Below are 25888 nucleotides of genomic sequence, written 5' to 3'. Positions count from 1 at the left end.
AAGTACAAGAACAGACAAAACTAACCTGCAATGACAGACAGGTCTTTTAGTAGGTGCCACAGCAGAGTAGATGGTCCATGGTTTCTTAGTTTTGGGTGTGGTTACAAGAGTGTATGCCATGATAAACATACAGGCTGGAACATTCCGGAGGTGTGCATTTTATTGTCTTTAACTTACACCTCAGTTTTTAAAAAATTAACAGTGACAACAGAATAGCTCCCAAACATACTTTTTGAACTTCCTTGCTCCTATAGTCAGGAATTACTACGTGTTGTTGGTTTGTGACACATGATCTTGATATCAAGCATTTATTAGGGAAGAGATTCAGATCACTGGTTTTCTGTTTTGTTTTATGGTGAAGGGTTTTTTTTCCTTCTTTTTTCTGAGTAGGTAGAAGATACAGAGTAATGAAGTGAGATTTAACAAAATTTATATTCCTCATGACCAAGTTTTATGATATTAGGCATTTCTGGGAATGGTTTTTAATATTTTAAGTATATATGCATGCATCTGTTTTTATTAGATAATTGGTCATATTTATTGTGAAGTAGATCATCTGTTTTAACTCAAATAGTGAAGTGCTTCATAATACCAAGATAGAACAATTACATCACCATGGCCTATAAGCTAAAAGAGAGAGGGGGAAAGCCATATTCTGCCTCCTTAGATGGCTCTTAAGAGACAGAATGTTTGCCAGGTTTTCTGATACCAGCTATGGTCTCTGGGCTGGTGGGTGGAAGGTAGAGAAAGTATACATTATCTGTTTGATCTTCTCTTGAGCTTGTCTGGGTTTGTAAAGCAAAGACCAGGATCATGGTTAATTAATACCTAGTTAGAATCTTCTTAGTATATAGCCCACTTGTTTTTCCCTTAATTTCTTCCGTTATGGCTTTGGCATTATATTAGGTTTCTTCTCTATATATGTTATGAAATCATTGGGAAAATAAGGAGTGATGAGGACTGCTAGCTAAACTCCATTTTACCAGATGTCTTCTAAATGGGACATTCAACTAATTGATTTTTGTTTGTTCTTTATAGAGTTGTTTAAGCATGCCATAAAATGCATTAGGATCATAAAAATATGTGAATGTTCTGTTTTAAATATGATTCTTAATTGAGGGATCCTACATTGAAAAAAAAAGATAAAAGTGGTTAAAGAAGCAAATTATGAATGAAAATTGGATTGGGTCTCTGGCTTACCAAGTCCTCTATTTGGGCCCTTCATTTAGGATTTCTGTTTTTTCATCTATTATTTCAATAATCTGGAGGAAATCAGTGTTCCCCAGATTTTAATTTAAATCACAGAGATGATGCATTCCAATAAATATAGATTAATAGGAGAATATTTAAAGACTTTGGTCACAGTTCCTGTGCAATACACCACATAACACTAAGCATACTTATGCTTGTGATCTTGTTGTTAGTGGGCAAATCAAACACTATGGTTATGATCAGTATAATAATTTTTATTTCACTGCTGTTTTAGCATTTTGTTTGTGTTTTTATTATAGCTGTTTCACTCAATTCAGAGAACCTGTTTGGACTTGTCTAAAGCAATTGTACTCTATCAAAAGAGAATATGTTGTAAGTATGCCCTATATATGAATATTGATCAGATAGAGTAAGAAATATGGTATTTTACCTTAATGTATCATTTCATATATTTAAGAAGTAAGACAAGGAAATTACTATTTAGGAATTTCTGCCTTTGCTCTTTAATTGATGGGGAGGAGGGTGTCTAATAATTTTAAGAGAAATCCTTTATATAGGTTGTTTATTACTCAGTGCAAGTAACTGTAATAATAAGAACTTTATTTTGGCCCTCCTGTGGTAAGTACATGTGATTTATCTTCTTAATTATAAAAACGTTTTCTCAGTTGTATCTGTGGGTTTTCCAAAGTTTTGGGTTGTTTTTATTTGATTGCGTTGGCTCTCATATCCAGTTCTAGTCCTCTTAAAATGGAGACAGAAAGCACATACAGGTAATTTATTAACTATATTTTGTTAAAAGCTCTTCTTCATGAGCATTTTCTAAGTTGGAGATTGGGTTATTGGGGAACAACACTCTGCCTTAAAGTTATTACCAACAGTTATCTCTCAAATGCTAAATAGCAAGTTGTTTTTTAGTATGTTTTAAAATTTCCATTTGTAGGTCCTTTAATAGTATAATAGTATTTAGTAGTATAATTTCTATATTTCTGAGACTAGAACAAGTTTTTCCGTTTCTGACTGCTGCTAGACCTCTTTCCAATAATCACAAAGTAATAATCGGTAATTTTCCTTCATTAATGTTTTATTAGTACTATTGTGGGAAAGTACAAAATCCAAGGGCTTAGAGGCAGAATTTCATGTTTTCTTTGTTCCTGTTTACTAAGTATTTGAGCTTAGAGTTTTCCAGGGCTATAACTCCATAGTCTTGAGTTCTGAGGAAGTCAAGACACATGACACACATCTTCCTCATATCTCTGTCCCACATTTCTAATCAATCTTAAATGTTTCTCCATTTTGTTGCCTGAATAGCTTTCAGAGATTCCTTCCTCTCTCCATCTCTGCTATTAAATACCTTAGTTCATGCCACTACCATCACTTTCCTACGTGATTTGCTGTTTCAGCTACTTAAATGATCTTCCTTCACTCTCCAGTCCACTGTCTGCACCATAATCAAAGTCCCAATGATCTAAGCTAGGGCAATTTGTGCAACAAAATAAATAACAATAGTATATCGGATTATAATTCATAAAGTATCCAGGAAGTCCATGTGGAAATAGACAAACAGGAGAGAAGAAACTCTTCCTTATAAAATAATTTCTGCTAATAAATATAGAAAGAATGAGGAAACCACAAAATTGCTATTAGGCAAATACCGCAGTAAGAATTGTGGCAGACAAGGTTCACTGGAAGATGGCACAATTAGTGAGTGAAAGTTTGAGGAAAAACTGGGTGTTTCCATAACGTCATATATTTTTCTCCAAGATTTTTAATAATTACAAAAGGGAGAAATCATAATTTTACAGTGGAGTAACTCAAGACACCACCTGAATCAGGTGATTGAGATTGACATCACTCGTGATAATGTGTGTTGGTATCATGTAGCCCTGATATCATGTACTAAGACCACTTCACTTCTGTGGTTTCCTTTCCCCAAAAACCTGCAACCCCAGACTAATTGTGAGAAATAGGACAAACCCAAATTGAGGTGCATTCTATACATACCTAACCAGTACTCCTAAAGGGCACAAAGGTCATGAAAGCCAGAAAGGCTAAGAAACTGTCCCAAATTGAAGAGGACTAAGATCTTGACAACCCAACATTGGATACTGGATTAGATCTTAGAAGAAAAGAGATAGTAGTGGGAAAACTAATAAAATTCAAATAAGGTTATGGTTTAGTTAATAATATTGTACCAATGTTAATTTCCTAGTTTTGATAATTGTACCATGGTTATATAAGATGTTAATGTTAGGGGAAGCTGAAGAAGGGTATATAGGAACTCTGTATTCTATTGACAGTTTTTCTATAAGCCTAAAATGATTGCAAAATAAAAAGCTTTAGAAATGTACATTGGATCATATTGCTTCTGCTGTAAAGCTTCCAGTAGAACCTAAGGTGAGATCCAGACTTCCATTCCATAGTCTATAAATTCCTACATCATGGGACGCCCAGGTGGCTCAGCGGTTGAGTGCCTGCTTTCGGCCCAGGGTGTGATCCTGGAGTCCTGGGATCGAGTCTCACGTCGGGCTTCCTGCATGGAGCCTGCTTCTCCCTCTGCCTGTGTCTCTGCCTCTGTGTATGTGTGTGTGTGTGTGTGTGTGTGTGTGTGTGTGTGTGTGTGTCTCATGAATAAATAAATAAAATCTTTTAAAAAAATTCCTACATGATCTGGCCCAGTGCACATCTCCAGCCACCTTTGCCCTTACCCAAATGCCACCCCTTGCACTCACTGTTTCCTCTGTCTGGAATGTCACTGGCCTAATCATCTCAAGAGTGGCCCTTCTTGCCATTCAGTGCCCAGCTTAATGGTCACCTGCTCAGAGAGGCTTTTTCTGACCACCCAGCCCAGTGCAGCTTCTCTCAATCCCCTTCTCTTATTGCTCTATCTGGTATTTTTCTTTTTGTGTTTTGTGTTTGTGATTATGAATTTTTTTATTTTGTCTTCTGTTACACAAACGAAATCTCCATAAAATCAGGGACCTGTGTGTCTTGTCCATCTTTATATTACCAGTGGCAAGAACAGTGTTTAGCATGTAGATCATCCATAAATCTGTGCTGAGTGAATTAATGCTGACAAGCTAATTGGTTTTATAATTCTTTAGTTACCTTTTTAGGATACATCTGAAAAATCTAATCAGGATTCAGTGTGTGTCTGAATTCTTAAGTCTCAGTTAAGTTAAACCTTTTTAGTGGAAACCGGCAAGTCATCTGATATCTGTGTTGCACCTGAATTTTAAACTTATATAAATTAATTTCAGTATTTGAATTTTAAAGTTAAAATTACACAATGAACGTTCTTTCTCAGAAAATGACAGTCATCACTTAGTAACCCAAGCTGGAGTCTGATGAGGCTTAGATGTTTTCCACCTCCCTCTGAGCAACACTGACAATTAATTAGAGACCAGCTCTTAAAGGAAACCTGTTTCCCACCCAAGTTTAATCTTCAAGTGCATAAAATAACAAAAAATAATTTTTCAAATGCTTCAACCTATTTAGACATTTTTAGGAAAGAGTACATTTCACCAACTATATAACCATGTAGGTACCATGAATTGGTTTCTTCCTAGCCTTAAGCTAAATGTGTTCATTTGTATGTGACTTGAGACTTCAAGGTAAAAAAAAAAAAAGGTGACCGTAGCCTCATGCTATTATGAACAAAAATGTGAAATTGCTCTTAATAGGGACATATTCATTGTGGAGCTGAATGAGTGCCTTATTAGTAAGTAGAGAGAAGGAATAGAAGGTATTAAAAAAACAACAAAATTTATAATTATAGGGCTTTTAAAAAAATCTACATAGAATCATGGCATAAATATCAAATAAGCACTTAAAGTGAAATAAAGTGGGATAGGAGGTGGTGGGGGAATAAAATATATGAGGAAACTAAGGCAAAAATTATAGTTAATTAAATTTTACAAGCACTTAACAATTCCCTGAATAAGACTTTATGCTCAGCTTGGGGAATCCAGAGTTGGATGAAGTCCCTATCCTGAGAAAGTTAATCTCATGGAATAGACAGACACATGCCCTACCCACAAACACCCTAATACTAGATGCCGAGAGGGCACTGCTATCAGAGAAACAGGGGTCAGCTACTTCACAGTCTTTGAGCTAGACTTTGACTAGTGAACTTGATTCTTGAGGGCAGAGAGGAAAGAGGGTGGTCATTTATTTCTCATTATTTCTCAGGCAGGAAAGCCTCTTCCTCTGGAATGTTTAGTATGTTTAGTATGAACTACAGTCACAAATAAATATGGAAGCAGTAGTAAATATAACCTTCACCTGTGGATTTGCGGTTCCTGGCTATACTCTCGTTGGGAGGTTATGTCAGGGATGGGATGGATTCTGATGGAATTCTGGATTGTTTATGAAAAAGGACAAGAAAAAAAAAGGACAAGAATTCTGGCAGCATTTAAGCAGCATTTTTAAAGACACATGATGTATAAATGCATAAAGTAAGTCCATAGAAATGCTGTGTTTAGAAAACATTTAGGAAGCTCAGTGTCATTCTTTGCTCAACTGTCAGTAAAAGTAGACTGGGAGCCAGTGGCTGTGTAACAGCCCACTGTTTCATTGTTTCGAGACCTACTCCAGGTCTTATGGGACTTATAAATCAGTCCCCAGTGTAGAGAAAGAAGGTGTTTTGCTATTATAGATATTGATGCTGTGATTATCTTTCCATATGCAACTTTATGCCCATTTAATTAATTCCTTGGAATGTACTCCTTTTTTTTTTAAGATTTTATTTATTTATTCATGAGATACACAGAGAGAGAGAGGCAGAGGCATAGGCAGAGGGAGAAGCAGGCTCCATGCAGGGAGCCTGATGTGGAACTCCATCCCGGACCCAGAATCACATGCTGAGCCAAAGGTAGATGCTCGACGGCTGAGCCACCCAGGTGTCCCTGGAATGTACTCCGAACATTCCATTTTGACAGTGGAAGTGCACTGTCAAAAGATACATAGGAATCTTTTTTTTTAAAGATTTTATTTATTCATTCATGAGAGACACAGAGAGCAGCAGAGACATAGGCAGAAGTCTCTCCCTGAGGGGAACCTGATGCAGTACTCAATCCCAGGACCCCAGGATCATGACCTGAGCCAAAGGCAGAAGCTCAACCACTGAGCCACCCAGGTGCCCCAAGATACATAGAATTCTGTAACATTTTATGTTTACTGCCAAATGAATCTGCAGAAAGCTTGTACTAGTCACTAGCTCACCAGCATTGCTATCTGAGGTTATCTTTAAAAATAAGGCCAAGAATAGGCATGACCAATAATGGTTCCAACTCTGCATTTAAAAAAAAGTGTGAAGACAAGGGGTACTTGGGAGGCTCAGTCAGTTAAGGATCTAACTCTTGATCTCAGCTCATGTCTTGATCTCAGGTTTGTGAGTTCAAGCCCCATGTTGGACTCCATGCCTGTTGTGGTGCCTACCTAAAAAAGAAAAAAACCCACGGAGACATCAACCTGATTGCCTCCCACCCTCAATCCCCACTCCCACTTCCAACCAAAAACCCATGTCATGAATTAGAGGAATTGCTTTACAATCCAGTAGAATGTAACTCAGAAAGCAGAGATCAAAAAGTCAGTAAGAGGAATAAGCAGAGGAAACTGGCTCTGTACTATAGGCAGCCACAAAAGATTCCCACAGTCATACTCGACAAACCCAACTTTTTTATTTCAGCTTGAAGCAGCACATTATCGGCTCGCTTTTCAGTGCAGAGGTCATTTTCTGGTTCTGATTACAGGGCACCAAACACACTGACAGACGTACTCAAGTGAATTTGATCTCTCCTTTTGTAAACAGAGGGACAGCATAAAAGTTAAATGGTGGGAGTGGGGAGCTTACCTTGTAGCTTGCCACGTGGATTTAATTTCATCTCGTCTTCGCCTCTAAAAGAGAGAGGACCTTCTGGTGCTTCTCTCTGCTCTGTAATAAAAATGCTCATTGTTCATGGCTCCTCTTGGTCTTTTCTTCATCAGTCTTGTCTCAAGAAGAAAACGAACTGGGAAAATTTCTCCGATCCCAAGGCTTCCAAGATAAAACCAGAGCAGGAAAGATGATGCAAGCCACAGGAAAGGCTCTCTGCTTTTCTTCCCAGCAAAGGTGTGTGGCCTTCACTGGGGCTCCATTTGGGGGGGTTGACAGAGAATTGGGGATACACCTGGCTATGGAGGGGACTCTCTTGTTCTCTGGAAAGCTCTTTGCCTGAGCCTGAGGAGCTACTCTGTTCTCAGTTATTAGTCTGTTCTTAACTCTCTGATTAAGATAACATGTATGATTTTTTTCCTCCCTGTTAAATTTTAAGTTTTTTTTTTTTTTTTTTTGTATTTCTCCTGGTCTATAGGGAACATTTTATATGCCAGTCACTGTGAGTGCTGCCTAGGCTTATGTTTGACCTTCAGCATTGCTCAAAGCAGTCAGTCTGGTCCCCTTCCAACAGCTGATTAAGCAGGAGCCTAATGAGACCAGGTGGAAGGGTTCCTTCTCTGCTCTCTGTGGGCCAATTAACTTTGAAGAGGTGGTGTTCATGATGCCCTGAACCATTCTGCTAAGGCCCTGGACCAGCAACATCAGCAGCATCCTGTAGAAGCTTGTTAGAAATGCAGAATCTAGGCCCCATCCCACACCTGCTAAATCCAAATCTGCATTTTAATGAGATCCCTGATTTTGATGCACATTTAAGTTTGAGAAGCTCTGGTAGAGAGGAAATTGTGGCAGATGAGTGACATTTTCTTTTTAACACTCTCATGACTCATTTTTATGGTGTAGAATAAGCAGAAGCCCCTGCACATAGTTATTGCATTTTGTGCCTGAGAAAAGTGACACTGCTTCTCTGTTCCTTATCCCCCAATAACTAACAAGCCCCAAAATACTACTCCGTAATATTAGGCAAGATTATACCTAAATAGGTAGTTCCCAAAAATGTTCAGACTACAAAAATCTCACTCAAATTGTGCAACATTTTCTTCTCCTAATTTTGCCTTCTTTCCTTCCCTGTGGGCTGAGAACAGGCCATCAGCCTGATGCACAGATGTTCCTATGAAATCCTGAGAAAGGTGGAGTAGAAGAAAGAGATCAACTGTGTTGTTTCCTGTGATCCCACTCCTGAGCTCATTGGTTCTCCCTAATAACATTTGGACCTCAACTTTGTGGGCAGTGCCAACTTTCATAGTTGAACAAAACCATTTTCAATAGTTCTGTATCCATTTCCCAAGAAAAGTGTTGTTTATAGTTTTCAACTGTACCTTTTCATCTCATTTATAATCGTTTTTCCTTGTAAAAATAATACTCATTGAGGAAAAAAATTAAAACACAGACAAAAGAAAATTAAAAGGCAATTAAAATTTTACTAGTAGATATTTTCCATGCATATATACTTCCCCACCTCACCAAGATAATTTGTTTTCAGTCTTTCAAAGGGTAAATTCTCATATGTTAAACATATAATTATCACTAATTTCAGTGGGAAAAAAATCTTATACATACCAGTATGCCAAAACTTACATCTGTTTATGGGAAACAAAGCCAAATCCCTGGACACAATCACTATAAGAGTTATCATTACTGATTGCATAATTATATTATGATATGGCTCTCCAGTTACACCCTTTCAGAGTTGTATACCAAATTATCTACCAGAGCACACATAAGGTACCTTGAATTTATATAATCTAAGCATTGGATAGAAACAAAAACAGTAGAAGAAATCAATAAAAACAATGCAAACGATACTTAAAAGTATCACCACTATAAATTAGCAAGCTGCTCTATATGCAGAATTTAATGCAGCTTGGACAACTTTAAAATTGGGAAGCTGACCTCCTGTTAAATGGGTCTGGTTTCATAGCACTCAGCTGCTGACCAGGCACATGACATCCCAACCAGTCCTCCTACACATAAAGACAGTAGAATGACCTAAAACTCTCATGAAGTTAAATTTTCAGATCTTAAAAAATTAAAATTAAAAAAATAAATTTTCAGATCTTAAATGGATGTAATTTGGGATATGCCAGGATATATTTTTTATATAAAAAGCATCATGTGCCATACAGTTTTTGAATTATAGTGCTTACTGATCATTTATTTAGCAAATTGGTTTTTTGATCAAATAACCAAATAACCAATAATACCTTTTATTGTCCATGTATACATTTTTAAAAACATCTTTAGCATAGTATTTCAGAGCATGCCACAATACATATAACCCGAGCTCTTCTATTTCTTGGGTCACTTCCACATTTTCCTAGTAAAGGGTAAATGTCTTTGGAGTAGACCTTTAGGCACTTTATTAATTATTCCCCTTGGGTAGATTTTCATCTATGATAATGTGCACCAGTCTTTCACTGAAGCTTGACATTTCTGGTTATTAAGTTTTATCTTGGTCTAGACTCAGACCCTGGTAGCACAAGTGAACAGGTTTTCACCTTTCTAATCTTAAATGAAGCAAGTTACAGGAAAAAAGTGAGGGGATTTTAAATGCTTTTTCTCTTTTCTTCAAAATCTTTTTTTAAAAATATTTTATTTATTTATTCATGAGAGACAGAGAGAGAGAGAGAGAGAAAAGCAGAGACACAGGCAGAGGGAGAAGCAGGCCCCATGCAGGGAGCCCGATGTGGGACTCAATCCCAGGGCTCCAGGATCACACCTTGGACTGAAGGCAGGCACTAAACCGCTGAGCCACCTAGGGATACCCTTTTCTTCAAAATCTTAACATCTATCATCATGTCATTACCTCTTCAAAGGTTTCTGTCTAACCTTACAACAGTCAAAGAAATCGAGAATATTTTATTCACAAGACTCTCTTTCAGTCAGTTTAGGAAAATTGGCAAGATCCAAGGGAAAGAAAGAGAAAGAGAAGTCCAGAAATGAACAGGATCCTTAGGGGAACAGCTGAGGACTCTCTCTCTCTCTTTAAATAGAAGCCTTCAGTTTTATAAACCTTCATACCAGCATTTGTTTTACTGCCTGACTTCATAGTCATTGCTACAACTGTGCATTCAATTTGATGAAAGGTGAGTATTAAATTTAATCCATTGGTGATAAAGTACAAGCTGACTTGATGGCACCATATGTCAGAAAACCACTTATAATACTTAGGTAGGATGACTTGAGCAAACTGTTTTTAGAGAAAGCTGACTATTTAAAAGCAGTGCTTTACAGAAAGGAGGAGAATGGGAGAAAATAATAAAAGGGTGGGGTTTTTTTTCTGAAATAGTTTCTTGTGCCATCTATAATCTTACAGTGCTGTACACAGGTGCTGCAGACCCAGGTGGAGTGGCCAAGCCCTGACTTCAGCTCACTAACATTACTGTTCTCTTCAGCGTGATACGTTTGCATTTAAATTGAAATGTGGGGATCCCTGGGTGGGTCAGCAGTTTAGCGCCTGCCTTTGGCCCAGGGCGCGATCCTGGAGTCCCGGGATCGAGTCCCGCATCGGGCTCCCAGCGTGGAGCCTGCTTTTCCCTCCTCCTGTGTCTCTGCCTCTCTCTGTCTCTCTCTATCATAAATAAATAAATAAATAAATAAATAAATAAATAAATCTTTAAAAATAAATAAATTGAAATGTAACTACTCATCTTATTTTCATTTTTTGAACCTATGCCCTGCAACTTCATGGAGACAACTATATTTTAAGAGTGTAAGTTATCTGACATTACTCATTTTAGGTAGGGAAGAAGCAGTATTTCCCTCCCCTACAAAATAAATATTTCATCCAAGTTTGATATGCCTGAAACTTTTTTTTTTGCTAAATAAATAATGGTGTGTTACAGCTAATATCATAATTTTATATCCACTTCATTGTATGATATACATTCATTTATGGTCTAGGATCCTCAAGTTTTCTCTAAAAGGATCAATCATATAATGTATCCGAATGTACCTAACATGTAGATCCACAGTGCTTCTCTCCCTAGACCATTTAAAAATGCTTCTGTTCAGGGCACCTGGGTGGCTCAGTCAGCTAAGTGTCTGACTCTTGATTTTGGCTCAGGTCATGGTCTCAGGGTGATGAGATTGACCCCCACATCAGGCTCTGTGCTCAGCATGGAGTCTGCTTGAGATTCTCATTCTCCTTCTCCATCTGGCCCTTCCCCTGCTCTCTCTCCACCCTATCTCTAAAATAAATAAACAAACCACCAAATAAAATCTTTTAAAGCAAATGCTTCTGTTCATGCTCCATTCTCCATGACTGTTAGAGCAAGCAGCAAATTGCCCTGGCACTTAAGAGAGTAATCTGAAATGACCTAGCAAGGAAGACCCTAATCATCTCTCCTTAAAGGGCCAGGTTCAGAGGAGCAGAGACAGGGAATGCCAAAAATAGAAATGGGAAATGATTATGCCTTGACCTTTCTCCATTAACTCAGGATTGGTTCTAGCTCTAGACAAATACTCTTTGCCCAGTCATGAGACTATCCCCAGCAATACTGTTGGAAATACTTCCCAATGGTCCAGTTAAGTAGCAGAAATCTAAAGGATCAATACATGGGTAGTCATCTCTCGTTGACTCATCAGTTCCTCCATGTCGATTATAACCCATCAAATATTTCTACAGCATCGTCTATATAGTCCAGGCACTCTTCTAGGCTCATGACTTTAAGATTGCTAAACCGTCAAGGATGCAAATTGCTTGCCTGCGTAGTTTCAAGATTATGGCTTTATCCTCTTGTCTAGGTTGGCCTTGAGAAATCCTTTGTGTCGATTTCACCAAGAAGTGGAGACTTTTCGGCACCGGGCCATCTCAGACACCTGGCTGACAGTGAATCGCATGGAGCAGTGCCGGACAGAATACAGAGGGGCATTATTATGGATGAAAGATGTATCACAGGAGCTTGATCCAGACCTCTACAAGCAAATGGAGAAGTTCAGGAAGGTAGGAGATTTTATGAAGGTTACCAAGAGGGGTACCTGCTGGAAGGTAATGAGGTGTGATTTGAATCACTCTCGTGAAGAAGACATAACTCAAAAGCACCAAGGATGCAATTAATCATCGCTGGTGTCTTTTTATGTGACAAAATACCAATTAATGTGATATATAATTCTCTAAGGGTAAGATAGAAGAGACCGCTGGAAATTGCTGGGATTTAGTAACTGGTTCTAATTGAAGTCAGATTTTCATATAATGTACACTTTTTGTAAGGTTGTCACTTTAAAATGTTTTTCATGCATAAGTAAAAATCAAGACTTAGATCAAATGAAACTGGAAAGTGAGAACATCCTGTTGGAGAAATCTTTCTTAATTGCAAATGAATTTTAAAATTAATAGAATTATACTCTGTTTTTGAAGTGGTTGAGAGGTGTTTGGGTTTGGTTGTGGGATTAACTAATGTGGCACCTGCAATAGACTTATTCAGAATTTGTCTGAAGAAAATAATGTAGCTGTGAAGGTGGGTATGCTCTTAAATTTCCCTGCAATAACTGGTGAACAGCAGGGAAACAATGTTCCCTTGGTTTTTTAATTGTTTTGGGTCAATTTAGCTATTTGGATATTTGGCCATACAAGGATATATCCCACCACGAGGTGGCAGTCGTACACTGAGTATTTATGAAAATGCAGAGACTTGTGTACAATCTTGCTAGTTCTTTGTTTGGTTGACTTGGATGTATTTCAGGATGTGAAAGAAAAAAAATTCAAGCAAATGTCAGGTTTTGACATAATATTGTGTCAATTATCTTAGTCATTTCACATGATCCATTTGTAATTACTTACGTTGCTTAAAATTCCTAGATTTCTTTTTTGTGAATGGGAAACCCTCCTAGTGCATAGGAGATTAAATGTGTGAGATGGGTGAAAGGGGCGTTCTGTTGCTTAAGAATAGGGTCACCAATTCTTGACCTACTATTAGATTGATACAAATTCTCTTAAAAGCCAAATCTTATTTTCATTTGTAATTTAGGGTCCTATTCTATGAAGGAAATCAGAGTTTATTTTATTTCTGGTTATAGATAACCTTAATGTGGTATTAGCATCTAACCTCCTGGCAAGGCAGATTTCTGAATTCATGGAAAATCTGAACTGAAAAGTAAAGCTCATTCATTCTATAAAAGAGAAAATCAAGGCCCTGGCTACGTTAGAAATTTCCTGACTTTCTCATCAGGCCAGTAATTTGATGTGTCTTTGACACTTTATTTCAGGGTTAGAGGAGGATGGAGTAGAGAAGTTAATACAAAACAAAACCTTGGTGCCAATCATTTTATATCTACTGCCTCTTTACATCTCATAATAATTAAGACAGATTTAATTTTATAGATGAAGAAAATGATACCTATGTTAAGTAACTAGCCTAAGGTCAAACAAGGAAATGAAGTCAGAATCCTAGAAAATATGCTGATTTTTTTTCTTAAGAGGAAAAAAAAAGGAAGTTGAAGAACATACCTAAAATTGACATTTTCATAGTAATACTTGTTCTATGATTTATTCGTTCAACAAACATTTATTGAGCACCTCCTATGTACCATGTAATAAAAATACAAATATGGGGCACCTGAGTGGCACAGTAATGAGATTAGCCCCATGTTGTGTAGGGTTCCACACTCAGCGGGGAGTCTACTTGAGGATTCTCTCCTTCTGCAGTCCCTCCCACTTATTCTCTCTCTCTCTCTCTCTCTCTCTCTTTCTCTCTCTCTCTCTAAAATGAATATTTAAATCTTTTCTTTTAAATGTAAAAATACTATTCTAGAAGGCAGGAGAATTTCACGTGGAATTGTGTTTATTTGGTTTTATTTTGGAAGATGGTTACTAGCTGCGTAACGATGAAATAAAAACCAAGCACTTCGTCATTTGGTTTGAATGTTGAAACATTACCCACTCTTTAGTGTCATCAATCTGTTGATTTTGGAAAATATGGTTTAAAAGAATCCTTTGCCATGCAGAAGTAGATGCCTACTCTACAATCCCATGTGTGCTGGATTTAATTTAATAGTTGAACATGGTGTACTTTGAATTTAGGGAAAGAATTTTTTTTTTAAGAAGTCTGTATTCAAGTGTATATTTAATTAGGCTGGACTGCCCTTGAGGACAGGAACCAGATTCATCTCTTCACTGTTATACTCCTGGGCCAGACTAGCACCTGGCCCCAAATTAGCACTCATGTAGCTTGGTCAGATTCCATCCATTGAGTTTGAAGTTCCAGACTCATTGTTTCTCAAATCAACAGGACATTCTGACCACACCAAACTCACCTTGAGATGTTTGGGAATTGACATATGGTTTTGCAGGTAAAAAGTAGCATTATTAATTTATGGCTTGCTGCTTTCTTTAGAATGAATTTGAATTGTGGAGTTTGCTGCTTGCTTAGAGTTTATAACATGAAATTTAGCTGTGAGCAAGCTTTAGTGTTTTTGTCCTAGCAAGATTCCATTTTAAACAGTCTCCATTTATCTCTCAGAAACATGTTATCAAAACGCATTTTGCGTCCTCTGGGAGAAGGGTCCGGCTGTGGTTGGCTCCTTAGGAGTCACTGTGGGAGGGAGAATTTCAGTCTCTGCAGAGCCAGCTGCCACCTTCATGTTTCAACTGATGAATCCTGAACTAAAGTAGTATTTTGCTATAAATTCAATTGAGTTCACACTTTCGAGGAGACAGAATTCTAAATCATCTCACAGATGTGATCCCCCTGGTTGCAGTCTTAAGTATGCATTCATTCATCCTTCCAAAAATGATGCACTGTGTGCTAGGCCACATGCAAAAGGATATAGTAGTGAATAAGCGGACATGATCAATGCCCTCCTGTCACATGTAGTCACTTGGGGACTGAGCAAGTAAACTTGATGCAGTATGATGAACTGTTGTCTGAGGTGACACATGGTATCACAGGAACACCTAGGAGGGGCTCCCTGAGGAAGTCACATCTAAACAAGACAGGGAAGGAGCTGGGTGGAGGGGGTAGGGGAAGCTGAGCAGCTCCAGGCTGAGGGAAAACCTTAAACGGTGGCCTTTAGAGGAAGACAGACAGGGCACCTGGAAGGAGTTGTAAGTATTTTATAACCAGAGCACAGAAGGCAGAGCAGGTGTGGGAATGGCAGTGCCTGTGCTATGGCAACTGGAAAGGTAAGCAGGGCCAGGCTAGAAGGGACGTCTCCTGAAGGCGAAAGTAAGGGAATAGGAGGGTGTTGAGGAGGGAAATGAGCATGATCACCTTTGTGTTTTCACTAGCTCACCCAGAATGTAAGGTAGAGAAGAGATGGGGAGGACCTGAGCTGCTGGGAAGACGTGGAGACATGGGTGCCCCGCAATGGAGAGGCAAGCAGACCAGGGAAGTGTATGTTCTGGCCTCTCCCACACTTCGGAATGGCACCACTTTAATTACAGAGCTCTCCATCATTCTTAGAAATGAGCAGAATAAGTATAAATAAATAGCAAGATCAAATGTACGTTCCCTTCTAACCATTGCTTTTCTCATAAAGTTTTCAAAGTGCTAAAAACTTTTTAAATAACACACAGCGCACATGACCAAAATGATGAATGAAAAACTTAAAATTAAACAAAGCAAATAATCTGTTTTCATTCTGGCACCCTTTGAAGCCCATGGACCCGATGACAGATCTCTCAGCAGCAACACTAATAAGCATTTATTAAGTGCCTTATATTTGGGGATGGAAATACAAAGAGGTGGAAAAGCTTGATCCCAGCGCTCAAGAAGGACCCTGCTAGTCATCTGTTCCTTGTCAAAATTACCGTGATAAACAAGACACCTGGAGAGTGTGGCCATATGTAGCCATTCTCTTAAAGACCAAATAATAGGAAATGGTGGATGAATTTAAATGCGCAGAGCTGGATGGCTATGAGCAGTTGGAAGCCCCCTCCTGACAGTGTGATTCACCCCAGGAGGGAAATGGACGGGAGACTACACCATGAAGTATTTTATGAGCAGTTACAACATGTGATATATGTGCCCTTTGAAGGCAGAGTAAAAGGGTATGATTTAAAAATAGAAGTCAGCTTCTTGTAGCAGATTACATCAGCTTTAGTTGTGAGCTCACAGAAGAGCTTTTGCAGCCTGATGCCCTTGAGAGAGTCCTCCTGTGGTCAATTAAATGTCTTGTTTTTCTTGAAAGTCAGAAATGGGATGGAGGGTAATTATTCTAAATGGAATAAAAGCTGTGTTAGGTGTAAGAAAATAGTTCTGAATCCTCTAAAGAGATAATATGGAAATGTATACGTGGGCATTTGTTATGAGTTGTAGTCCTTATAGACAAGGACAAGGGAACCAGTGTTTTAATGAGGGCCATTTATTAAATGGCTTAATCAAATCCTACAGCATTTGTCTAGGGTTTCATCACCATAATTCAAAAGGGTATCTAAAAGGTATTGTAGAAAATGTGAATGATACATACTGGTGTTCTTGGGCTTGTGTCTATTTAAAATAGTGTTAGATTTTGGAGAGCTGTTAATACACTAAGAGTCCTGTTATCAAAGGATATGGTACTGTGAGAAGGTTTGTTAATAAATAGTTGTGGCTTAATATGTGGGGCCTTTTGGGGGTCATCAGCCAGTGGTGTTCCTGTTGTCCGACTGAAGGTTTGGGTCTATAGAGCTTGGTCAAGGACTAGTAAACAGCAGTATTGACATTAGAGGCTTTTTTTTTTTTTTCCTGTGAACAAAGACTTGGGTTAATTAATTTGACAGTATCATTAATTACTGCTGAAATCATTGGTCTTTGTCAGAGGTCGGGCTCTTTTAGCAATTGAGGGCAGGTCTCAGGGGATCTGGAGATGCCAAGTAATGCAGGAATATCACCGCTCAGCCATCTCCTCATTCTATGTTAAAAGCCTTTCCTCTTTGCCTGGGCCATCTAGCTTTCTGGCTTACATGGGCGTTCCGCTTCAGTTCAGTGCCAAGGGCAGGGCTGAGACTCCTCAGTGAGCTGTGTTGAGTGAGCGTGGAGAATTTCAGGTTTGGGTCCATACAGGAGACGAACCCAAAGAGCCTGCTTCAGCAGTGCCTTGACTCCAGGGCTTTGCTTTAATTCATACATAAAAGGGGGAGGGTGTTTGACCCACTATCTTTTTTCTCTTATAGGGCTAAATTCCTATGCCCTGATTTGAGTTCTTTGATGAGGTGAAAGTTCCTTTGGCAAAGCTAACACACTCTGGAACCTGTTTCCTAACCCTCTGTCTTGGTTTGTTGGTTTTTGGTGTGTGCTTGTTATTTGTTTCGGTCGTTTAACTAGGATGCCTATTTTTTGTGGTCCCCAAGAAGATCAAATCAAGTTGCTAAACCCTAGCCTTGGGTGGTTCTTTCTTTATACTACCTAAATGCCATAGGAAAAATGTCATTTTCATATGGCACAAGTGGGAAGGAAACAGATAATTATACCCTTGCTTTCATTTTTGAATTTCATGAGATGAGACCTTTGGGGCTCTTTGTATCTTTATTGATTCCCCCCCCCGAACTCAGTGAATGGCAAAAATTAGTGTTTCAGGGTTAATTCAAGAGCATTTGGAGTAGCAGGCATGAAACATATAACTTGCGGACCTGGTGGCTGGCTGGCCGCTGCTCCTGACTGGAATAGGAAGGATCATGACCTCAGAGTTGGGATAGCTCTTCTCTCTGTCCCCAGCCTTGCCTACACCAGCTGTGACAGCTTGGATACGTCTAGTGAGCCTATTACAATTTTCTCATTCACTAAAGGAGAAATAGGTACTAGTTGATCGCTAAACTGCCTTTCAGTTGTAACATCTTCAATATTCTTTCTCTAAATTGTTAAGCTCTGGAATTGTTACACTCATCTGTAGAGAAGTACAGACACTGGTATAGAACTAACCTGTCATTTGTCAAGGTAGTGTTTTCCTCCTCCTATGGGTAAGTGCTGGTCTTTTTGAGTGCTTGATCTTATTGCTGTTGCTCTAATCTCAGACTCTGGAAAAGAAGATTTCACTCAATATTTCACTAAAACTCATAATTGAGTTTTTATAAAATTATTATGATTAACTTTTATTTAGATAATACTTTTGCAATGGTCAGAAACTTGTGGCCCATGGGTCAGCCACCTGTTTTTGTAAGTGAAGTTTTTATTGTAACATGACATGCGCATTCACTTATATATTATCTATGGCTGCTTTCATGATACCATGGGGAGTTTTGTAGTTGGAACAGAGACTGTAGTCTGCAAAGCCAAAATATTTACTTTCTGCCCCTTTACAGAAAAGAGTTTGCTGGCCTCTGATTTCCAGGCACCTCTAGTGCATGCTGAAGTTAAGAAATTTTAAGAATGTAAAAATGTTTAATTATGATAAAAACATATAACGTAAAATTTACCATCTTAGCCATTATTAAAGTATCCAGTTCAGTAGTATTAAGTATATTTACATTTTTGTACAACAGATCCCCAGAACATTTTCATCTTGCAAACCGAAATTCTATACCCATTAAACAGCCACTCCTCATTTCTCTCTCCTCCAGCCCCTCAGCTATCATTCTTTCTGTTTTCATGAATTTGACTACTTTACATAACTCATATAAGTGGAGTTCATGTAGTATTTGTATTTTTGTGACTACCTTATTTCACTTAGCATAATGTCTTCAAGATTTATCCACGTTGTAGCATGTGGCAAGATTCTTTCCTTTTCAAGAATAATAATAATTTTAAGGAATAATTTTTCATTGTGTGCTTATACCAACACATTTTATCTATCTGTTCATTCCCCGACAGACACATTTAGGTTACTTCCATCACTTGGATAGTGTAAATAGTGCTGCTTTTGAACATGAGTGTGTAAATAACTCTTCAAGACTCTCCTTTGAGGGGCACCTGGGTGGCTCAGTGGTTGAGCATCTGTCCTTGGCTCAAGTTGTGATCCTGGGGTCCTGGGATTGAGTCCTGCATCAGGCTCCCTGTAGGGAGCCTGCTTCTCCCTCTGCCTGTGTCTCTGCCTCTCTCTCTGTTTCTCTCATGAATAAATAAATAAAACCTTTAAAAAAATTCTCCTTTGGGCCCCAAATACATAATAAACAAACATAATATACATCTTATAAATGTTTATATGATTGAATGAAATTCAGTCCTGCCATTGAATAAAAACAAGACTTAGGCCATGCAAGGAAGGAGTCATTTGATTTTATCATCCTAGAAGATATTGTGTACACATACTAATTCATAATTTATATTATCTAATTTCTGTTAGAATAGTAAATATTGCCATGTTTTAAAAAAATAAACATGTATAATAACCATAAAAGCAAATGTTTTGGTTTAAAATAGATTTTTTCATGGGGGAGTGGAGAGGACTACTACTCTCTTGAGAGAGAGGTATCAAATCTTTGCATATGGCATTTCTCCAGTTGTTTGAGGGAAAAGCTTACTTAACTCTCAAGTTTCAGAGTAGACTCTGGACAAAAGTGTGTTATCGAAGTGTGAACTGATCCCGTCCAAGATAGTTTTCCTTTTGCCAAATTGTCTGGCTTTTCTTCCGAAGACTTACATGTATTGGATGGCATATGCAAACCTGGTTTCTAGAATTTCATGGATGATAATATACAAAACATAAGATTTTACCGAGTAGAACCATCAGGTTCCAGATCAAAATGCTGCCATATAATGAGCCCATTTTATAACAAGGGCTTCTCAGTGTGTTAGCAGCTAGAATGTCTTGGATGGATTCATTATTTCCATGTTTCATCATGTTGTGCTTTTGGCTACAGGGTCAGAGGAGTGGCTGGTGCCCATGACACTTTCCCTCCCTTCCCCCCAGCCCAACCGCAGACTGTTCCATCTGCCTCTGTCTCCTTTTGGTAGCTCCTAAAGAAGGTGTCATTTTAGATTATGCTTAAATGGAAAATCACTGTATTCAAGTAGTATGATATACCAGTTACTGTCTCTCTAGTTTCCGTCTCCAAGTCTGCCATATCTGTCTATCCCTCTAGATTACCCTCTTCCTTTTGGTTAACTGCTCAAATATCATCTTTCCCAACTAGTTCTTTTATTCTCTCTTGGCAAATTGGTTGCAATTCTTACCATCTTCAAGAATTTAGTATAAAAGAAGACAGTTGTGCCCTCATGGGTTAGCTAAGCACTCTGGTTTTAAATGTTTATGCTTTAGGGGATCCATCCCACTGTGCTATTATTCTTATTTTACAAAATGGTGGTTTACTTAGATACACAAAATAGTGTGATTTTATTTAATTTCAAACAGGCAATATATATATACTATTTCCTGAATGCCAAGAGCTGTAAAGTACTATAAGGTACTTTTATTAGACTTAAAAATAATTTTCTTCAGATACATCCTTTACAACCAGACTTTTCAGTGACAGAAAAAAAATAATGATTTGATGGTTGTCTGAGTTGTCATTTTTACCTTAGACTAGATTTTTTAATTGGCTATGGAGAATTAGTATTTCAGAAAGAAGGCTCTAAATCACAATTGCTTTGGAAAAAACTTGTGTTCTGTATTAGTCTGTCATCAAGGGATATTGAAAGGTTTTGAGTAGTACTTCTAAAATTACTGGGTTATTTTTTGAGAACCCCCAACAAAGTGTTTCTAACAAAATTTATCCAAGTAGTATTGGCTACGTGATGGAGTCAGACTGTTAGTGGTTTCACAGGTTCTCCTGTCTCTCAGTAAAACTTAAAATTTTCTTGCATCCAGGTCTTAAGTCCATCTATACTTTAGTATTTGAACTATCAAAAGAATGAGTTAATAGAAAATTGGTATTTCCACTCACAATTCTGAGATTTAAAACAAAGAAGACATTTTGATGATTACTTGATCTTCAGAAAACTGACATAATAGTAATCTCAGAGGGATTAACCATAGAGGCCCACATATTATCCAGCATATGACCTGGTATGTGGTGGCTCTGTTCACTAAAGCATGCAGTTTCTCCACCAGTTTCAACTCACTTCTCTCACAGTGGCTTCACTTTGCCTCCTTTAGTGTGTTTTCAGTGAATGGAAAACCTTGAACAGAAAGCAGCTTTAAAGTGTATGTGCTTACTCTTTTAGCATAAACTTTTCAGGATAATTCCAGGTAGAACTATCCCAAGGGGAAAGATTGTTTCATATTCAACAATTATCCCATACTTAATCCTTACCCAAGATAAATGAAATTCATATATAGGAGTCCTAAAATCTGACACTGGCCAATTTCACATGGACTCAGGGAGTCCTAAGAAGAAGCAGGCCCTTGAAAGGCCATTGGTATAACATTGACATGAAATTCCCACATGCATTAATCAGGCTTCTGTTGTTCCCATCAAATGAAATATGATTTTAAGGCTTGGTAACACTTCACAGTTGATTGGCTTTTTCTATCCAACTACCCATCTATCTGTCCATCCATCTATTTAAATTCACTCCCCAGCTGTGATCCTGAGACAACCATTGTCATTTAGATGCTGATTCCTTACTGTGGTTCTTCTGGTGACTGCTGACATCAGAATAAGGGATACATCTCAAGATAGATTAATTACATAAACAAATTGAGGGATGGATTTTTTTCTGCTTTGTTCTTTTAAAGAGTCTTTCCCCCCCTCTTCCCCTCTTTGAGAGGTACAACTCTGCATTCTTATAAGGAAACATAGTTCATGGGTATTAGTTCATGTTCTGAGAGAAGTCCAGGCAAAGAGACTTGGAAAATAACCCACATTAAGGGAAGAAGAACCTTATGAAAAGCCCATAGATTAATGCATGTGAAATAAATACAGAAATTTCTCAAATAGGGAAGCTGAAAAGAAGCTAGCAGAGTAAAATTTATTACATTTAGTGTCTTGTTCCCTTTCAATTTTTTTTTGTCTTAAATTAGGGGAAAAAAAGATATACAAGAGAACCTGGCAATTGTGATTTGTGGCAGGGGACTAGATTGGGGGATGAGAGAAGAGGGATGAGAATGAGGTTGAAGTTGTGCCATATGCCTTTTTTATGTTTTTAAAGTCTGTGCTATATGCATTTGTTATCCTTCAAATTACATATATAAAATTAATGATATTAGAGTGAGAATAGATAAGATTTGGTAGAAGGAAAGAATATGGATAGAAGTCTCTAAACTGACAAAAACAGAGGAGAAGCCAGGTTCCAAAGGTGATGTCACATGAGCAGCTGGATGAAGGGTTTGGAGGATGAAGTCATTTTCAAGAGCCATCCACAGGGAGGGAGCCATGTGAGGTGGTTAAGTCACTGAAGAAAAGAAGAATCAAAGGCAAGTGCCTGAGGGAAACCCACCAAAATTAAGAAAGAGGATAATGTTTCTTTTGAAAGCCTTCACTGTTCTAAGAGAACTGGGATGAGAGCTGAGTTATGCTTATCCCGAAGGGCTTGGGGAAAAGGTGAGAAAGTAAACATAACTTTTCCCATCTCTTCTCAATGGCATCCTAGAAGGAATGAGTTCTTTGATATGCACCAGTGAGAATGCAGAGAAAATCCTTTCCCAAAAAAGAATCAAGGGGGGAGAGGGCAGCTATTTTGGAGGGAACAGCCTCTACATTTTGGACACTACATTAGGTCCTTGGAGTTGGGTTGTAGCATTGTATAGGCTAGTAGTTGGTTTCTTTTTTTTTTTTTTTTTTTCAGTAGTTGGTTTCTTAATTTGGAGGTTTTCTGCTAGCTTGAGTGATGTGTTCTGTGTTCACTATCCACATCTAATTCTCACGCATACTAATTAATATACTCAGACAACATCTTGCCAACACTACAATATCTCTCTCAACTCTCTTCTCTAAATCTAGCAATTTCATCAGTTCCTTTTATTGGTAGCCTTCCAGGTTTTACAGATGAAACCAAGCATAATTATGTGCCTGTGAGCACTGATTTTGTCATTAAAATTTCTGGAGAATCAATATCAGTTGTCACAAATCAATCTCCCATTTGGCTTCCTAGTATTTATTTATTACTAGTTTATTTTTAATACTCTTATAGGGGCCTCCTGATGCTATGTCTAAAAAGGAATTGAAATACATGCAGATTCTAAACCACATGTCATTTTTGTGCACACATTATGGGTTGGGCTCCTACTAACAAAGTATACATGTCAAAATCAGATATGACTGGGAAGGCATAAAGACTTCGTAGCTACCAGGGCTTCAGAGACTGCAGTGTACTCAGGTTTCACCGAGATTTTATCATGGTCACCATAAATCAGTGTTTTAAAAAGTTGAAAGCAATCTTTAGTTTTAAAGATTTCCCTGTCTTCCTCATCCAGACAGTGTAGGCGATGCTTCCTCACCCTCCTTCCTCAAGCCCTGCCAGGAAAAGCCAATGATTTGTAAATTGAAGCTATGTCAGCTAAAGCTTTTATTGGTACTTATTATCCGGGCCTCCGTCTGCTTTTAATTTTAATTCTCTGCTGAAAGAACTAGCTTGGCCTTTTTTTTTTCTTTTTTCTCTCTCTTTTTTTTAATTTTTGCACATCTTTCCACTTTAAAAAGCAACAGCTAAAAGTAGTGATGTGAACCAGACAATGGTTTCCAAAGTTAGCCTCCCTCTTTTCTATCCATAGTGTATTAGGTTTGGGGCAAACCTCTGGTTTTCAGTATTGACCTACTTACTTGCTCCTTCTCTCCCTGGCATATTCCCACTTTTCCCACCATTCTGCAATTTCAACTAATAAATCATGTAAGTAAAGTAGACATTAGGAAATTGATGTTAGGATAGAGGGTTTGAAAATAAAATGAAGATTTGATCAACGTTTTCACCTATCCTTTCATTAAATGAGAACAACATATTTTTAAGAGAATGTTAGGCATGAGTTGTGCAAAAGTCAAAATACTGCTCATTTTAAAGATATCTTTTTTATAGTACAAAAGCGCAGCAGATATTTAAGTTCTGCACTGAACAATATGATCGGTTTATTTATATGAGATAATTAACATATTTGAATTTTTTCCCAGCCGGGGGTTTTTCTTAGCATCCTGCCATATAGATAGATGTAGCAGCTACTTAAATATGTACACAATGCAGAATATTTCTGATTAAATATTTGTAAAATGCTCTTCAGTTTAAAAAGCTGTTTCATATTCATTACTTCACTAAAGCTATGGAGCAGTTTGGCAAGGGCATGAATTTTTTGTCCTTTTTCACAGCTAAGACTAAACAAACAGAGTCTAACTGACTTGCCCAAGGCTGCATATATAAACCAGGATTTGAACCCAAGTCCTCTGAATCCCAAATCAAGCTCCTCCTACCATTTCTGCCTCGAGTTTTTCCGAATCCAATAAATGAATCCCTGTGTATAGTGGAGTCGTTGTGGGAGGAAATGTTTGTGTAGTGATAGAGACCCAGCTTCACATTAAAGCAGCAGCCACATCTTCCAGAACATGTTGCATCCTCTGTTCTTTTCTCTCACCCCAAAGGCTCATTTTACTAGTACTATTAAAGAGTATTTGGATTTTTTCTCCTTCTCACTAGGCCAACTATCAATCTGAACATTTAGTCACATTTCTGCATTTGGCAGTTAGCACTTCTCTTCTACCTTGCTGAGTGAACTTTTTTTTTTTAAGATTTTATTTGTTCATGAGAGACAGAGAGAGAGAGAGAGAGGGAGGGAGGCAGAGACATAGGCAGAGGGAGAAGCAGACTCCATGCAGGGAGCCCGATGTGGGACTCGATCCCAGGACTCCAGGATCATACCCTGGGCCGAAGGCAGGTGCCCAACTGCTGAGCCACCCAGGCATCCCTCTGAGTGCCCTTTTGAGATGAAATTGCTGTGGTGTTCAGCAAGGGTTCCTTGGGGTCAGATACCTCTGAATACCATAGCAGTATACTTCAAGCTCAGAAGTTCAGACATAATGTACGAATGGTATAAGGCTTATGGATGGAAAGTAGACATCACAAAGGCCAGCACTCTGTCCAAGGATCTTGTGTATATTGCCGTATAGGTGTAAAGCCAGTACACTATGGAAAGACTTTGACTCCTAAGAAGAAAGGAAGAGGCCCTATAGCAAACAGACACATATAGATAACAGGCCTCTGTGATGTTTCCACATATACAACTAACCCTAAGTTAGGGCCTCTATGGCCCGTGTTTAGTATAAGTATCCTCCAAGAAGTGAGTTGGACGTGGAGAATCTTGGATTCCACCTAAGGATCCTGATTCAGGAGGCCTGGAGTGTGGCCCAGGGATCTTATTTTCAGAGACTTCCCAAGGTGATTCTCTTGCTGGGGAATCCCTTGACCATATCTTTTTTTTTTTTTTTCTTAAGATTTTATTTATTTACTTATGAGAGACACAGAGAGAGAGAGGCAGAGACACAGGCAGAGGAAGAAGCAGGCTCCATGCAGGGAGCCTGACGTGGGACTCAATCCTGGGTTTCCAGGATCACGCCCTGGACTGAAGGCGGCGCTAAACCACTGAGCCACCTGGGCTGCCCACCCCTTGACCATATCTTGAGACGTATTTTCCCAGAGCACCACTGTGGGATAGCTGATATCCACAATGATAACTGATCTATCCAAAAAAAGGTGATTTTTCTCTAAAAAGATAGACATTCAAAATGACAAGTGTTTAATGAACAGAGATTTCTTATTTTTAAATTTTTTTTTTTAATTTTTTTTTTTTAATTTTTTAAAATAAAGTTTTAAAAAACAGAGTACACTTAAATTCTATGGAAAAGTCAGTTAAGTGAAACCACTTGATTCCCCCAGGGATCCTACTGTATTAAGCATCATTGTGCTTTTTGGTACTCACCATTTATGTTTTCTTAAACCCTAGAGCCTGGAGATTTGTATACCATAGACA

The 25888-nt window shown here is 38.2% G+C and overlaps 1 protein-coding gene across 14 annotated transcripts in view; it reads left to right on the top strand.

The window, feature by feature from the left end:
* Positions 1-25888, top strand: part of ICA1 (islet cell autoantigen 1) — a 140737-nt gene that overhangs the window by 25472 nt on the left and 89377 nt on the right. For all 14 annotated transcript variants that reach the window (XM_072764409.1, XM_026003832.2, XM_072764406.1 and 11 more), the window contains 3 exons: positions 1512-1584; positions 7198-7321; positions 11891-12089. In XM_072764409.1, coding sequence (XP_072620510.1) covers positions 1512-1584; positions 7198-7321; positions 11891-12089 — 396 coding nt within the window. The remainder of the gene's footprint in view (positions 1-1511; positions 1585-7197; positions 7322-11890; positions 12090-25888) is intronic.

Source organism: Vulpes vulpes, chromosome 7 (assembly GCF_048418805.1).
Source record: "Vulpes vulpes isolate BD-2025 chromosome 7, VulVul3, whole genome shotgun sequence".
Taxonomy (NCBI): Eukaryota; Metazoa; Chordata; class Mammalia; order Carnivora; family Canidae; genus Vulpes; species Vulpes vulpes.
The sequence above is the reverse complement of the archived record's forward strand: the minus strand, read 5'-3'. Positions and strand labels throughout refer to the sequence as shown.